The 17,329-nt window shown below is 37.0% G+C and overlaps 1 protein-coding gene across 1 annotated transcript; it reads right to left on the reverse strand.

Annotated features, from left to right (window-relative positions):
- Positions 1–603: 603 nt before the first annotated feature.
- LOC127456264 (uncharacterized) lies at positions 604–17,157 on the reverse strand. The gene is made up of 12 exons (XM_051724673.1): positions 17,071–17,157; positions 12,842–12,928; positions 12,585–12,695; positions 12,309–12,479; positions 10,104–10,194; positions 9,895–10,001; positions 7,706–7,906; positions 7,392–7,523; positions 7,215–7,293; positions 5,982–6,175; positions 5,478–5,498; positions 604–3,381 (listed from the first exon to the last, which is right to left on the reverse strand). The coding sequence occupies exons 1-12, from the start codon at positions 17,146–17,148 to the stop codon at positions 2,191–2,193; spliced, it is 2,463 nt and encodes an 820-aa protein (XP_051580633.1). The 5' UTR covers positions 17,149–17,157; the 3' UTR covers positions 604–2,190.
- Positions 17,158–17,329: the final 172 nt, after the last annotated feature.

Here is a 17,329-nt window from a genome sequence, read left to right on the forward strand (position 1 = left end):
AGTAATCCAAAGTATTTAGAATATGTTACTGAGCTTGAGTAATGTAACGGAATACGTTACAAATTACATTTTACAACATGTAATCTGTAATCAGTAGTGGAATACATTTCAAAAGTAACCCTCCCAACCCTGATTATAACTGTAGTTCTAATTATTTATGAGAAGTTATAACATATTATAAGGTGTATTATGAGACATTACTAATGCATTTTAACTATGGGCTTCATAAAAAGTGTTACCAATACTTTTGATCTTTTCTCTAGCGACACTGTCAGCCAAAATCAACATTAATTTAACAATCAATAAAGGTTATATAAAGAAACGTTCAATAATGTGTCATTTTATTAATAATATTTTGTTTAAATAATCATGATTTAGTACATAAATGGTGATAGTGACACTGACTTGGCTCCGTTACAATTCTCTATATGTAAATATTCACCAAATTAAGCTTTTTATAGCCTGTATATTCACCAGATGAAAGGTTTTGGCAACAGAGGAGCATGGAGAAATATATATATATATATATATATATATATATATATATATATATATATATATAAAAACAGCAAAAAAAAAAAAAAAAAAAAACGTCCTCTCACTTTCAGCTGCTTTTATTTTCAGCAAACTTAATATGTGTAAATACATAAAAAGATTCAACAACTAAGACATAAACTGAACAAGTTTCACAGACATGTGACTAACAGAAATGGAATAATGCGTCCTTGAACAAAGGGGGGGTCAAAATCAAAAGTAACAGTCAGTATCTGGTGTGGCCACCAGCTGCATTAAGTACTGCAGTGCATCTCCTCCTCATGGACTTCACCAGATTTGCCAGTTCTTGTTGTGAGATGTTACCCCACTCTTCCACCAAGGCACTTGCAGGTTCCCGGACATTTCTGGGGGGAATGGCCCTAGCCCTCACCCTCCGATCCAACAGGTCCCAGACGTGCTCAATGGGATTGAGATCTGGGCTCTTCGCTGGCCATGGCAGAACACTGACATTCCTGTCTTGCAGGAAATCACATACAGAATGAGCAGTATGGCTGGTGGCATTGTCATGCTAGAGGGTCATGTCAGGATGAGCCTGCAGGAAGGGTACCACATGAGAGAGGAGGATGTCTTCCCTGTAACGCACAGTGTTGAGATTGCCTGCAGTGACAACAAGCTCAGTCCAATGATGCTGTGACACACCGCCCCAGACCATGACGGACCCTCCACCTCCAAATTGATCCCGCTCCATAGTACAGGCCTCGGTGTAATGCTCATTCCTTTGACGATAAACGCGAGTCCAACCATCACCCCAACTCGTCCGCGAGACAAAACCGCGACTCGTCAGTGAAGAGCACTTTTTGCCAGTCCTGTCTGGTCCAGCTAAGGTGGGTTTGTGCCCATAGGCGACGTTGTTGCATGTCTGGTAAGGACCTGCCTTACAACAGGCCTACAAGCTCTGAGTCCAGCTTCTCTCAGACTATTGCGGACAGTCTGAGCACTGATGGAAGGTTGTGCATTCCTGGTATAACTCGGGTAGTTGTTGTTGCCATCCTGTACCTGTCCCGCAGGTGTGATATTCAGATGTACCGATCCTGTGCAGGTGTTGTTACACGTGGTCTGCCACTGCGAGGACGATCAGCTGTCCTTCCTGTCTCCCTGTAGTGCTATCTTAGGTGTCTCACAGTACTGACATTGCACTTTATTGCCCTGGCCACATCTGCAGTCCTCATGCCTCTATGCAACATGCCTAAGGCACGTTCACGCAGGTGAGCAGGGACCCTGGGCATCTTTCTTTTAGTGTTTTTCAGAGTCAGTAGAAAGGTCTCTTTAGTGTCCTAAGCTTTTATAACTGTGACCTTAATTGCCTACCATCTGTAAGCTGTTAGTGTCTTAACGACCGTTCCACAGGTGCATGTTCATTAATTGTTTATGGTTCATTGAACAAGCATGGAAAACATTGTTTAAACCATTTACAATAAAGATCTGTAAAGTTATTTGGATTTTTATAAAATTATTTTTAAAATACAGTGTCCTGAAAAAGGAACGTTTCTTTTTTTGCTGAGTGTATACATATATATTGGCAACTATCGTGTTGGTATTTTCCGATAACCGATACTTTCAAAAAAGCAACTATTGTAACCGATTAATCGGTAAAACCGATATATTGGTCGACCTCTAGTCACTACTGTCATTGGTTTAATCTCCATTGTTGAGTTGATCATTTAAAATTTCTACCTGCAATTCTGCGCTCTGAATGTCAGTATCTGTGATTGCTTGCATGTTCATGCCAAGTTTGATATGTAGTTCATCATTAGTTGTATCAATGTTACAAGCAGATTCCTGGTTCTCTTCTGGGCTAATGTTATCCAAGTTTGTTACGACATCCTCATTTACATAATAAATGTTTGATCTTGCTAGATCTAAGTCTGTGTTACTGTATTCGGTCTCAACTGTAAGATGTTTTGATCTATTGTGAGCTGAATCAAGTGTCTTGCTTAGTTGATGTACTTTTGTCAAGTCTTGGTAGTCAGTGATGTTTTGGTTTAGTGTATCTGTGTCTTGGACTCTTATCTGGATACTTCTATCTTGAAATCCTGCTTGTTCTATCTGTTCCACCGAACTCTCAGGTGCTGAATATGGAGGATCTTTGTAAAGATCAACAGATTTACCGCTAGCATCTGACTCAAAGCTTGCCAAACACGTTACCACTGCTATATTTGCCTCTGAAATCGAGGCTTTTGTTTCTTCTAGTGTGGCATTTTCTAACGTCGAACTTTGTGTAACTGTATCATCCTTTTGCCTACTCTCGTTGAAGTTTCTTGCTTGGTTTTCTCCAGGCAAAAGGTGACTCATTTTGTCTGGATTTATTTCATTGTTTACCTCTATTGGATCAGGTTTAGTTATGTCATAGTCTGTGTTGACTCTTTTTAAGTGTGTATTGAGCCTTTCTGACTCAGAATGTGTAATTCTTTGTGATTCAGTGTTAAATCCTGCTACGCTTGTGTCCACTGTGGTAACCAAATCAGCATTTGCCTTGACATAATCAGTGTTTACTTCCTTTAAATCAGTACAGACTGAGGCTGTAGCTTCTGTATTATCCTCCACAGTGTCCAGCATGCTTTCACCCTCAACATCGCATTCCCGAACCACAACGAAATCATGAAATGACACCGTTTTACTGTTGGATCTGTCCATTGGCTTTCCATTGAGCCGCAGGGCGGACGAATAGTTTCTGAGCTCCATGACAGATTTTGTTGGTGGTTCTTCTATTCTGGTGTAGATGCCTTGTGTGCCATATAAAGGTGAGGTAGAGCAGTCATATCCGCTGAAAGCCTCGTTGTGATAGAATGGTTCCTCCACAAGGGGCATTGGTTTGCCATGGTTTACCTGCCAGAGAAAGACAACATTGTTGGTCCATATGGTGAGCTGAGGTCTGTGATTTTGCCCAGCAATTAGGACATAATTCTGGATCAACATTCAGTTTTAAGTCTATTTTAAGGATTGGGAAAGTGGTAGGTTTATGGCTGGTCTAAGGCAGTGTTTCCCAATCCTGGTCCCAGTGGCCAGTATATAACTTAAAGTAGTGAAACTACAGTCAAGCTGCTTTTTTTTTTTTTAAAGTGTCTAGCCTGGTTCGCTAGTTCACTCGTTCGAATCCCTGAGTGCTGAGTGACTCCAGCCAGGTCTCCTAAGCAACCAAATCGGCCCAGTTGCTAGGAAGGGTAGAGTCACATGGGGTAACCTCCTCATGGTCGCTATAATGTGGTTAATTCTCAGTGAGGCGCAAGGTGAGTTGAGCGTGAAGCCTCCACACGCACTCTGTCTCCGTGGCAACGCACTCAACAAGCCACGTGAGAAGATGCGCAGGTTGACTGTCTCAGACCTGGAGGCAGCTAGGTTTTGTCCTCCGCCACCCAGATTGAGGCGAATCACTACGCGACCATGAGTACTTAAAAGTGCATTGGGAATTGGGCATTCCAAATTGGGTGGAAAAGGGAAAAAACTAAAAGTAGCTAGCTACATTAAAGCTATTGAAATATTTAGTGAATTGCTGCTGTTTATCACTATATTTCGATTTGGTTATATAAAATAGTGTTTTCTAGTTTTATTAGTGTATATAAAGTATACATTTATGTTCAATTTAACGTTGTCAACCTATTTGTTTAACCCTTATGAAAATGAATTCTATTTTTACTATAATATTGTAGAAATTGTGTTTTTTGTTTATGGCAGAAACCATGGTTTTACTATAATAATACTGTAATAACCATGACTGTAGTAACCATGGTTAACTTTGTGGTTACTATAAATTTACTAAAATTCTATGGTTAAGCTATGGTTACTGTAGTAAAACCATGGTTAATTTTAACCAGTAAAGTAAGTGCCATACTGTAACCCAGATTTTTTTTTTTTTTTTTTTTTAAGAAAAGGAGGGACGAGTTAAATTGCTTGCCTTGTATTGAACTCAGAATATTCCTTTGAGGCTGTGCAGGGCTCAAGTGAATCAGTGAATAATTTATATGAACCAGTTTATTGACATGAACCATCCAAACTAACCGACTCACTAAAATGAATTGGAGTTTCCAACGCTAAATATAAGTGAATCTTTATTTAACCGGTTCATTTACTGTAAAGAACAGATTTTTAGGAGGGACGAGTCGAAATTATTTTTTGTTGTAATCAACATTATGCTACAAATGTTGTCGATTGAGCTTAACTTTTATTCAACCCAGAATATTCCTTTAAATTATTTGTTTTTCCCAGTGCTACATGAGAGGACGGTTTAGGTGCATTCGCAATACAGTGTGACAAATGTAGCGTCTTGTGATGATACAGTGCTACTTTTTGGAAAATGTAGCTTGTTACTGGAAAAGTTACACTATTGTGAAAAAAGCTTAATTACTGACATGCTAGTTAAGTTAGTACCATAGCAAAATTGAGTAAGCTACTCCCCACACTATAGGGGTTGGTTATGGTAAGGGTAAGAGATAGGATTAGGACTATGTTTTTTTGGTGGGAATGTTGTTCCAGGATCCATCAACCACATCTTGCTTGGCATAATCACGGTGAACATAGTGAGTTATCTGCACCTACAACTCCTTAGACACTTTTGGGAAAACACAAATGGCACTTTTCTATTGAAAAGGATAAATGTATTGGGGTTACTCTGAGAAGTTTGAAGTTGAAAGGTGTCTTTTTGGGATATTGTATCAGGAGAAACAACTGTTAACTCTAAAAGGGCAGTATTCTTCACCACACTAGTCCATTTTTACTTTCTAACACACTACATTCATAAACACAGAGCTGTTTTAATATTATCTTCTCAGCCCAGAGTTTCTTGTAGTAACAAAAACAGTACGGCTGAGATGAGTTGTGGCACTAAATGCATTTTCATTAACTGTCACTTCATTGTATCTGCACTTTTTTAAATGTGGTGGAAATACAATGAGGTTCACTAGGGGAATAGGGGAGTGTCAACTCACCAACTGGAACCATCTCAGAGTCTATACAAGGAACATTAGGAAACAGATTAATTAAAATGTGGCTGGTAAATTGAAGTTCTATTAATCTTCTACATGAGGTTTTTTCAACCTTTACAGGCCCACAGAGTCTCAACCAAGGATTCTCATTGACCCCAAATATATACAGTATATATATATATATATATATATATATATATATATATATATATATATATATATATATATATATAGAATATTTTCTCTGTAACTCTATGATAACTTTCATTAAAAAAACAAAACAAAAACATTACCATTATTACATTGTATAACGGTTATTATTATTATTAGAAAATGTTCATTTAAACAGTTGGAAATGTCATAAACTCAATATGTTTATATACAAATATATATATATATATATATATATATATATATATATATATATATATATATATATATACTGTATATAAACATATTGTTACATAATAAACATAACTGTTTATTGAATATAATATTTTGTCTTACCACATTAGGATGTTTGCTTTCTGCCACATTGGCGAGGTCGGCAGGATCCTGCCTTTTTCTTCGCATCCTTATGCACCGCACCAGCATAAATAAGGTAATAGCCAGCAGGATTAGACACACTCCTGCTACACCCTCTGTCCTGCCCACTGTCTCTCTGCCATCTGGATGCCCCACCCCCAATGGACTATGAGGAACTGAGTAATTAGAAGAAAATGCCACATACAGTTCAGGAGCAGAGACTATTTACAGTAGCACGAGATGGAGCACTTGTGTTAAAATGAATGGCAGAAATTGGAACGCCCAATATGACAGATGTAGAAAAGGAAGTCCTGCAGGTACCTTTACAGGTAAAAAAGCCAATCACCTTTTAAATACTGACATCGCCTGTCAGTCAACTTGAGAATGCGCATTAGCTGGACCAGCCTGTCAAATGGCACTTTAGTGTGACCTGAGCTGAAGAAGCACAATTTATGAAACCACTGTCAGATTTAACTGCTGATTTAAAAATATATGTTATTCAATCGTAATTTTGACCAGCCGTTTTTTTTTTAGACTTTGGTCTTTCCCTTTTCAAGTAAATAGGAACTGTACTTTCATGCCTCTTGTATCCATAGAAAATAGCTGCCCAGGAGCATTCCCAAGCTGACTGCCGACTGGACTGACTCTCCTTTAAAGGGACTTTGTGCAGGAGTTATGGCCCAAAATGTCTGATTTTCATGTTTTGTTCACTGTAGCACCCCTGATTGGCTGATTGGGACCACTTCTTGCGCTTGAGTAGCAAGCAAGAGTACTTCCATCCTACCAATTTTCATGTCTTTGGGCCTTACGGTTTGGGATCCACGATCAGTTTTAGTGGAGTGATATCCTTTTAAGTGAAAGTGGCCACGCCTACTTATTACAAACCTATGCAGCATTGAATTGAAAGGGGAAAAAAATCTGATAATTCTTAATATTGGGATTCCTGAGAACCTTTTCTGCTCTGGTTTGGTTCCGATTGGGCACACAGCCTAGGACTGGTTCCCAAAAGTAGGTTTAGTAAAAAATCCAATTTGGCTGAAAATGTTTAATGGTGGAAGTGAAATTTGAGATATACATTTTGTTTGTCTTGAGGCAAGGATTTCAATGATATAAGGCACTGAGCCAGTGTGTTGTTTATTGGAGTTGTTGCATAAAATGTATTTCCAATCAAGATGGTTCAGATTTAGTCCAGAGATTTTGGAGATATTTTAGTACCTGGCCGGCCTCTCTGAAGAACTTCCACATGTATTGTAGCTTTAACAATGTCTCCTGATTCCAGGTCAGTGGCGATAACCTGCAACAGAAATCTCAATTGTCTTATTTCATTATTATTATTATTTTTACTTAAGCAGGACTTGTTTTGGCCCAATGAATGTAGTTTAGATTCTGTACCTCCAGGAAGTATTTGTGGTTGAGGTGTAGCTGGTTACTTCTAGAGATGAGAATTCCCTCTTGTGTAATGTAAAAGAGCCGAGAACTGTTGTGTACAGAGCTTAGAGAATATTGCAGTCTTGGATTGAAGCCCTTTAGCCCACACACACACACACACACACACATACAAACTCTTGAATAGGAACATCAATCTATCTTCTGCAATAAGTGTCAAAACAGTTCCATTTTTATGTTGATATTCGATGTTGACACAACTGCTTTGTGGATATATGGAATGTATGTGATTTTGTAATAATGTGATTTTGTTGACTCACATCTGTGAAGTCCTGATCCGTGGCCTCCAGTATAAGTAATTTGTCACCGTATGTCATGACGAGGGAGGCAGGGCTTGTGCTCTCAGTTACAAAGCCGCGGTACGCTGAACGGTTGAATTGCGGCGGATATCTGTTTTCTGCTAGAACTCTTACCAGAACCGTGGCAACCGCGTACTTTAAAGGGTCATCCGTTTGAGCTGCCTGGGCAGAAATATCAACAAAAATTAAATAAACAAACCTCACTTTTTAATTAAAGAAAGAAATTATTTGAAGGTTTCAGCCAACAACAACAACAAAAAATTTATACGTATTTATGCAATATTACACTAACAATTGTGCTGTTTTATTGAAAGTCAGCACGGGTGTGATATTGCTGTAGGAACAAGGCCGCAGGAAATCGCTGCCTGATATTCAGTACGATTTAGGATGACAAACGGCATGATTGCGAGTGCTGTATTGCTTTTATACAGCACTTCTATAAATAAGAAGTTAATATACTGACATTTCAGACACAATATGACCATTAATTAAGTTCATTTTTGAACTACCAATGGAAATAGTTGAAAATGTATGACATATATTCAGGTTTGTAACTATATATTCAGGATTTATAACTATAAATTTGGATTTATAATTCTATATTTATTTCGATTAATAACTATATTTTCTGGATTTATAACTGTTTGTTCAGTATTTATTACTATTATATATTCAGATTAATGTACTATGTATTCAGGGTTTATAACTATATATTCAAGATTTATAACTATATTCAGATTTATAACTAACAGTAAATATTCAGATTTACAACAATATGTTCAGGACTTATATCTGTATATTCATGATTTATAACTAAATATACAGATTTACAATTAAATATACACAGGATTTATAACTATGTATATGTATTCAGGATTTATAACTATATATTCAGGATTTATATCTATACATTCAGGATTTACAACTAAATATTCAGGATTTATAACTAAATAGTCAGGATTTATAACTATGTATTCATGATTTATAACTAAATATTCAGATTTACAATTGTATGTTCTGATGAGTAGCTATATTTTCTAGATTTATAACTATTTAATCAGGATTTATAACTATATATTCAGAATGTATAACTATATTCAGATTAATAACTACCAGTATATATTCAGAGTTACAACAATTTTTTCAGGATTTATAACTATTTAATCAGGATGTATAACTATATATTCAGGATTTATAACTATATATTTATGATTTATAACTATGTATTTGGATTTACAATTATATATTCAGATCAATAGCTGTATGTTCACGATTTATAACTAAATATTTACAGATTTACAGATTTACAATTATGCATTTGAATTAAAAACTATATATTCAGGTTTTATAACTATATATTCTGGTTTCCAACTACATTATTTGGCCAAAAGTTTGACATCCCCTTCTAATTAACGAATTTGGTTACTCCATTAAATCCAATAAAGACAAATATTAATGTTCCTTTATGTAAAGGCTTGGGTTTTGTGTGCTTCCAAATCTGTGGCAACTGTTTGGGGATAGCCATTTTCTGTTCCAGCATGACAATGCCCCTGTGAACAAAGTGAGGTTCATAAAGAAATGGTTTACTGTGTCTGGCGTGGAAAAAATTGACTGGCCTGCACAAAGCTCAGACCTGAACCCCACTGATCACTTTTGGGGTGAACTGGAACAGCAACTGTAAATCAGGCCCCATCGACAAACATCAGTTCCTGAACTCACTGATAGCCTTGTGTCTGAATGAGAGCAAATCCCTGCAGCCATGTTACTACATACAGTATAGTGGAACGCCTTCCCAAAAGAGTGGAAGCTGTTATTACAGCAAAGGGGAAAATTGATGCCTAAGGTTTTGAAATCAAATGTTCATCAAGCACATATGGTGTCCACAAACGTTTGGCCATATAGTGTATATCTTCAAAATCTATATAGTTATTTCCTATCTGCCTCCCATAATATGTATATATAAAATATATATTAAATAGTTCATGTATTAATATATGATGAAAAAAATAAAATAAAAATAAAATCACAAAGTACCCTTACATATCTTCAGAACCTACATTTGAAGAACTAATCTTAAAGAAATTAATCTTGACCATTGCTTAACAGTTAGACAACCTCCCACCCACCCACATATTCACTGTCAGACGCACCATAATTCGCAGTCTCAGAGTTGGTGTCAGCAATCGGTTCTCCACACTTCTGGTTAACCTCACTTCTCCAGAACTACTGTCAATGACAAATCTCCCATTATCTGCTCCTGCATTACAACACAAACACACATACACAAACACAAATACATTTAACAAAATACAGGAGTTTTCAGGAGTTTAAACAGAGTTCAGTGGCAGAGGATAAACACCTGACAGGATGGTGTATGTTATTGGCGTTTTAAGACCCTCATCACCATCCACAGCTTGAATCGGACCCGGAGAGAAATCCAAGATTATGTCCTGAGGGACAAATACAAGATTTAATCAGCTGTAAGAATGAACCATGATTACAACCAAGGTAATTTAAAATAGTTAAATGTTGTGTCAAGTAAAATTAATATGCATGAAAAATCCCAACATTATATAACATAAAATCTGATCACTTCTGTTAAAGTGTTTAACTGTCATGATCAGAGGGAATGATGAGGCTCAGGAGCCAAGCACTGAGTTATAAAAAACAAAAGGATTAGTAAATATAACAAAAAAGGGCAAAAACAAACCAAAACTCCCACAAGAGTGGAAAAACAAACATAAACAACCCCATAGGGGAAAACGAATAAACCAGGGCTGGGGTAGAAGGCAGAGGGGAACAGGACCGACTGGACCGGGTTGGGAATAACAGGATCAATCAAGACAGGAAACCGACATGGAAGACCAACTGGAATAAACAAGCACACAAAACTGACTGGAGAACAAGACGAACTGGCACTGGACAGCACACGCGATGAGGCTAAAATAGGGGAGGGAATCAAACAGGTAAATGCAGGGCAGGTGTAACAAATGAACTAATAATGGGCAAATAAAGAGGCGGGGTATGACGTAAGACAGAGAGCGGCGATACAGAAACAAAACAAAGCCATGTGCTCTCACAAAACAATGAAACACCCAAATGGCATGAGCGCACATCACCAAGACAATAAGGCAAAATACGCTCATGCCAACCGACGAGAGAATGCGTAGCAATGCCAAACAAAGCGCTGCCACACATTCTCACACTAAACAAAGCCTGAGTGTACATGCACGCAACAGGCGACAAAAACAAGACAGGATACTTGTGTGAGAGTTTGGCCACACACACACCCGACACCTCAGACCGAAGTGACCGAACCTCAGCACAACATGACGACAGCTCGCGACCACCTGCCGCGACAGCTCGCATATGCCACCAAGATGACAATGCACTCACACCAATACAGGACAAGACATGGAACATGAGTGTCTGGATCCCGACACCAAAACCGACCCAGGCAGAAGGGTCAGGATCCAGACACCATGCTCCAGACATGAAAAAAGACCGACCAAAAACACAAGACAGATATGGGTCGATAATGCCACGGTCCTGTCAGACAAAAACCCAGACTGACAGAGTGACAGGACCGTGACATTAACTGCTCTAATAATCCAACTACAGGACCAATGTGTAATCACATTTATTTAAGCTATTTTTCAAAATTCTGTATTCTTAAACTGTATGATTAATTTGATAAAATAATGCTAATATGTTTCTGATAATTGATCTTATTTTAATAACTAACTTCCCCAGCTAAAATATTTTGATTATTTTCATACTTTTCCTGAAGAAAGATTAGCATAAATGATGATGAAAGCCAAAATATTAAATGCCATGAATCAATATTTAATGCGTAATCCATTATTTTGTAGAGAGGGTACAAAATTATAATTTTTCCCTATGATTTTGGAGCAAAACTACAGGCCAAGAAAATAACCTCAGAAAGGTGGCAGCATCATTATTTTATTTTGTACACAGAGATAGGTAGGTCTATTACTAAAATCAGTTGACCTCAGCATCCCTTGTTTTTGGTTTTCGACCAAAAGTTAAAATTGAACAATTTACAGATTGAGCCACATTGAGAGCCCTGTATCTCTGGGATTTAACCATATAGGGCCTTAAAATTTTAGATACATGAAGGAAAGCTTGTTCTAAGCCAGAATCTAAAGGGATATAAAGATATATTTATGACTTCTGGAGTTATAGGCACTCCAACTTTGGAAAAACAACACAAAAATGTGTTTGTTTCCTATTTTTGGACTCACACCGTTGGCATATAATGCAACAAGTGCTGAAGTCAGTTGATTTTAGTAAGAGATCTACCTATCTCTGTGTAAAAATAACATAATGATGCTGACATCTTTTGAAGATTATTTATTTTACATGCAGTTTTGCTCCAAAATCATATAGGTGAAAATTGTCAAGTTGACCCAACTCTGCACAATCATGGATTGCTCGGTAAATATTGATCCATGGCATTTAATATTTTGGCTTTCTTCACGGAATTTGACACGGAATGAACCTGCTAATTGAAGTATTGTGCATTCTCATTCACAGTGTTTACCTGCTCGTTCTCTGTGATGTTTGCCATATACAGGGGGTTGGCACATATACGGTTGCTGTGATTGGCTGAGAGGAGAGTGCATGGCTGAAATTGTGGGTATTGGTCATCCCCATCTGTCACGTTGATGATTACTGTGGCTGTCGCACTGTAGTGCTCATTTGTGTTCGTCTCCTAGAGTCAAATCAATCGGGTATACAATCCTGTTATGCATAATTTATTTTTTCACATCCTTTTTCTCATTACCACAACAAAACAAACACAATTTTTTTGTGTTACCACTGCATAAATGATCAGTCGGAGCTGAGTTTTGCTTTCATAATCCAATGATTTGTTCAGTATCACTCTGCCACTGTTGGGCAAGTCCATTCGAAAATAACTGGAATCAGACTGGAATACACAAACATGTCCACACATGGTTGTTATCAGATGCACAAAAAGGAATTTCTGTCACCATAATAGAACTGAACTGAAATACAGCCCCTTCTGAAAGATTAAAGAGATTAAAGAAATCAGGTTTGTTGATCTGTACATACCGATGCTTCATCTATGATGTATGTGAGTGTGTCTCCATCCGCATCTGTAGCCTGGACTGTAAATGTTACAGAGTTCACGGCTGTCAGCTAAACACAAAAACAAATAGTGAAATGATCAAGCAGGATACAAAGCCTTGAACACCCATTGAGATCAAAATAGGTGTTTTGTGGCTTTAAATCAATGTCTGTTACAGGCCTGGCTCCACAGGGGGGCCAGTCATGAACTTGGCCCACCTTGAGAACTACACCTACACCCACCCCTCCAATTGTTCGGCCCACCCGGGGGGTCCTATGGCCCACCTTACATCTTAGAGCTGGAGCCAGGCCTGGTCTGTTAGCTTTCCGAACAGCTACTCCTAAAAGCTGACTAAATAAGACTATAAAAGCAGATATACACATTTTTAATATACAGTCTTTCTTTTTCAGGAAAAAGCACCAATTATATTGAAGACAACTCCTGATCAGAGGCATATCCAAATTTTTGTCTAATAATATGCTATCTAAAATGAGATCTAAATAAAAAAACACATTTCAGAAGACTTTAAAAGCATTAAAGAAGAGTCATTTGAAGTACTTATATTCTGCTTTTTTGTCAGACACTATAGAATACCTTATTGTGACTGCACGTTTACCTGCTTGTTACGTCGTTTATATTGTTGAGAATTGGTTACATTTAGGCAAAAGGGGTGGGGTTAGGTGCTGATCTCTTTATCTCTATAAAATTTCTATATTACACACAAAAAATGTTTTTTAAGATTAACGCATTTCAATTTCATTACAAAATTTCATCAAATTGAATTGTGTAATGTTTAACAAAATTAAATTAATAAAACTTTTTTTAAATGGTATTTTATTAAAGATGACTTAATTTAATTGGAAATTTTGTAATGAAATTGAAATGCGTTAATTTTAAAATGATTTAATGTTTGACAAAAAAGCAGAATAAAAGTACTTCAAATGACTCTGTTATGCATTTGCATCTTCAATGCTTTTAAAGTCTTCTGAAACCATATGACAGCTCCATGTGAGTGAAACTGAAGGTTTTAATTACTGAAAATCATCCTCTCCGTGAAGGCAGTCACATCTCATTCAAAAATATGCAATGACATTTGTTACAACTGACGTCAAAGCTGTCATAACGGTTCTTGAGGCAGCAATTTTTTGAACGTTTGAACGAGTATGGGTCGGGATTTAAATGTTACAGCAGATGAGAATCATCAAATAAAGATCTGAATTTAGATTCCTCACACAAAGTCATCACACATCTTGAAAAGATCTTAAATACATCATGAGAATATAAGATTACTTTTAAGATCATTTTGCTGTGCATTTCTCATTATTTCAGCTGCAGCTCAGAAATTGCAGTTGGGTAAGTTACTTAAAAATAGTAATCCACATGTTATTAAAATAAATTGTATTCCAAAATTCAATTACTTACTGCAGTCTCTCCCTGTAGATGTCCCCCTCTCTTATTTCAAGCAATTTGATAGCATAGCGAAGTCCTTCATTTGGAATGGTAAGCGTGCCAAATTACATTTCAATAAGTTACATAGGCCGATTGACAAAGGTGGGCTAGGCCTACCCAAGATTTTATTTTATTATTATGCATTCGGTCTCAGACATTTGGCTCATTGGTCACTTCCACCTGAGAGAGCCCCTCCCTATTCTGTATAGAACAGGAAGTTCTTGCCCATATTTTGCCACTGCAGAGCCTTTCTATCAAATTAATCGGAGAAGCTAAGTTACATCCCATTATCTTGCACTTGAACTCGGTATGCACAAAAGTGTCCAGACTGTTTAATTCTGACATTTTTTTAAATGTTGCTTCGAGCATATGGCTGAACCCCAAACTATGCATCAACAAGTCCCCTTTTTGCTGGTCAGAGTGGCTTGGGAGGGGGGTTACTACACTCGGTGACCTATATGAGAATGGAGTGTTGAGATCCTTTCAAAATTTGGTTCAACTTTTTGTGATTCCTAGATCTCAGTTCTATAAGTATTTACAGCTGCGCCACCTGCTCTGTACTGTTTTTGGGAGTGGTTTACACCCCCCTAAAGCGGCAGATACTCTGGGAGTGGTGATTACTGCTTTTGGAAAAGGTCATGAGGAATCAGTGTATTACTCCCTACTAATTCAGAGTCTGGGAGACGGAACTTCAACTTCTTTTAAGAGATTATGGGAGAAAGATCAAAATTTGGTATTGGAGGAGGGAGAGTGGGCTGGGATTCTAAAAAATGTCAAATCTGCATCCAGAGACGCAAGGGTTCACCTCATGCAATTTAAGATTTTACATAGAGTCTATTGGACCCCCTCTAAATTGCATAGGCTTGGTCTTAAAGACACACCCACCTGCTGGCGATGTCAATCAGAAGATGGAGACACTACCCATGTCTTTTGGGGATGTGTTAAGATGCAAGAATTTTGGATGAGGATTCAGAGTTTTATGTGCAAGGTTTTGGCCTCTCAAATTTTATTTTGCCCCAGACTCTGTATCTTGAGAGATGGGCCAGTCATTCATTTGGAGAATAAGCACATGAAAAACTGGGTCCTAACTAGTGTTATGATCACCAGACAGATCACTTTGAGGAGCTGGAAGTCAGCTGGAGCGCCCCCGTTTCAGGAGTGGTGTTCAGAGATGGCCAGAGTGGCAGCTCTTGAGGAGGGGGTATCCAGAAGACTGGGGAGTCTGGACGTGTTTGTGAAAAAGTGGGGCAGATATCTGTCATTTTTGGAGGGCTCCCGGGGAGGGACAGTGGAGAGAGAGGTGTAGGGATTGTTTTATTTATTTATTTATTTTTATTAATTAATAATTAATTTATTTTTGTTGTGTGTCTATGTAAAATAGTAATCCACGACAAATTACTAATTATTTTTCTAAAATTGTAATCATATTACTTTACTAATTACATTATTGAAAAAGTTATCACATTACTAATTACTAATAACACTTTTCCACTCAACAAATTTAAAATAATGTCAATTTTTCTTTCTTGTGAATTGTTACACACAAGTCATACACTCAGCACATCACATTTCTCCTTCACCATTATTTGTTATGGGGCCATAATTCATGTATTCTACATAAATAATAATTAGAAACTAGACTGAAAAGTTTTTAGACAAACTTTGAGGTTGGCTTGAAAAAAGCTGGCCTGTAAGTTCAAGTAGTTTGAAAAGTTTGAAGGTTTTAAAAGTCCTTCAGTCAGTCAGACAGATTGAAAGGTTGGAAGATTGAAAGATAGTACATTGTAACATGTACTATCCAAGCATGTAACTAGGCGTTGCTTGCATGTTTTAGCATGTAGCTAATCATTGCTAGCATGTTTTAGCATGTAGCTAGGTCTTGCTAGCATGTTTCTAGCATGGTTTAGCATGTAGCTAGATGTTGCTAGTATGTTTTAGCATGAAGCTAGGCATTGCTAGCATGTTTTGGAATGTAGCTAGGCGTTGCTTGCATGTTTTTAGCATGTAGCTAGGCATTACTAGCATGTTTTAGCAGGTTGCTAGCATGTTGTTAGCTGTTGCTAGCATGTTTAACATGTAGCTAGGTATTACTAGCATGTTTTAGCATGTAGCTAAAAAATTATTATTATTATTATTTTTATTTATTTATTTTTTTTGTAGCTAAAATACAGTATATAGCAACCCGAGCCAGAACAATCTTAAGGTGTGTGCAAAGTTTGGTGCCTGTAGCTTGAAAGCTCTAGGACGATTTAGAGATTAAAATTTTGGTCTCAGAAGATGGAAAAATAATAACTTTAAATAGTAAAAGAGTAGGTTGGCTTGTTTTAGGGTTAGTAAGCATAAACTTATAATGAACTTTAAAGTAATTAAATTAATTGAAAGTCAGTAACTGTAATTTGATTACAAAAATTTTAAATGTAATGTATTACACTACTTTTTAACTAAAAAGAAGATTACAGTAACTAATTACTTTGTAATTGGATTACACCCAAGGTAAACAAAATAAAAAAAAAATAAAATAAAGCAATGTGTAAATGATTGGAGAATTGAATTAATTTCATTTTAAAATGTAGCCATGTGTAAAGTATTGAAATCCTCCGAAATTAGTTGAATACGGCATCAGTGATCATTTAACATATGGACCAAGATGCAGGAAAAAAGTCACTATAATGATGTATGATTATGAGAGTGTGTTTTATGGGGTCTTTAAGCTAAAATATGCATTTCATAACTCTTTTTGTCTATAATGCATGTTATTTCTTACCTCGCTGAGTTCCAGTGGTTGTACTGAACTTTGTATGAACCCTGGTTTGTTGTCATTCTCATTCAGAACCTCCATCATGACCCTGTGTTCAGCCTGTGGACAACATTACATTTATTTGGCATTATCATTAGAAGCCAAGCCTTTACACTTTGAGATAGCTTTTTATCCCTAATGTAAGCCGATAGTAAAACTACCACAAGGGCGGAAGGTTTTATAATATAATGAAGATAAGCATTAGTGTAATTGCCAAAGTATAAAG

The sequence above is a fragment of the Myxocyprinus asiaticus genome, chromosome 18 (assembly GCF_019703515.2).
Source record: "Myxocyprinus asiaticus isolate MX2 ecotype Aquarium Trade chromosome 18, UBuf_Myxa_2, whole genome shotgun sequence".
Taxonomy (NCBI): domain Eukaryota; kingdom Metazoa; phylum Chordata; class Actinopteri; order Cypriniformes; family Catostomidae; genus Myxocyprinus; species Myxocyprinus asiaticus.

Bases quoted from the DNA above. Each gene is read 5' to 3' on its own strand.
- LOC127456264 (XM_051724673.1), bottom strand. From the start codon at position 17,148: ATGATGGAGGTTCTGAATGAGAATGACAACAAACCAGGGTTCATACAA. The intron at 7,907-9,894 runs GTGCGTCTGACA...ATTTCTGCCCAG, and splicing joins CTCTGAGACTGCGAATTATG to GCAGCTCAAACGGATGACCC. The intron at 6,176-7,214 runs GTACTAAAATAT...CTAATTACTCAG, and splicing joins TCTTCAGAGAGGCCGGCCAG to TTCCTCATAGTCCATTGGGG.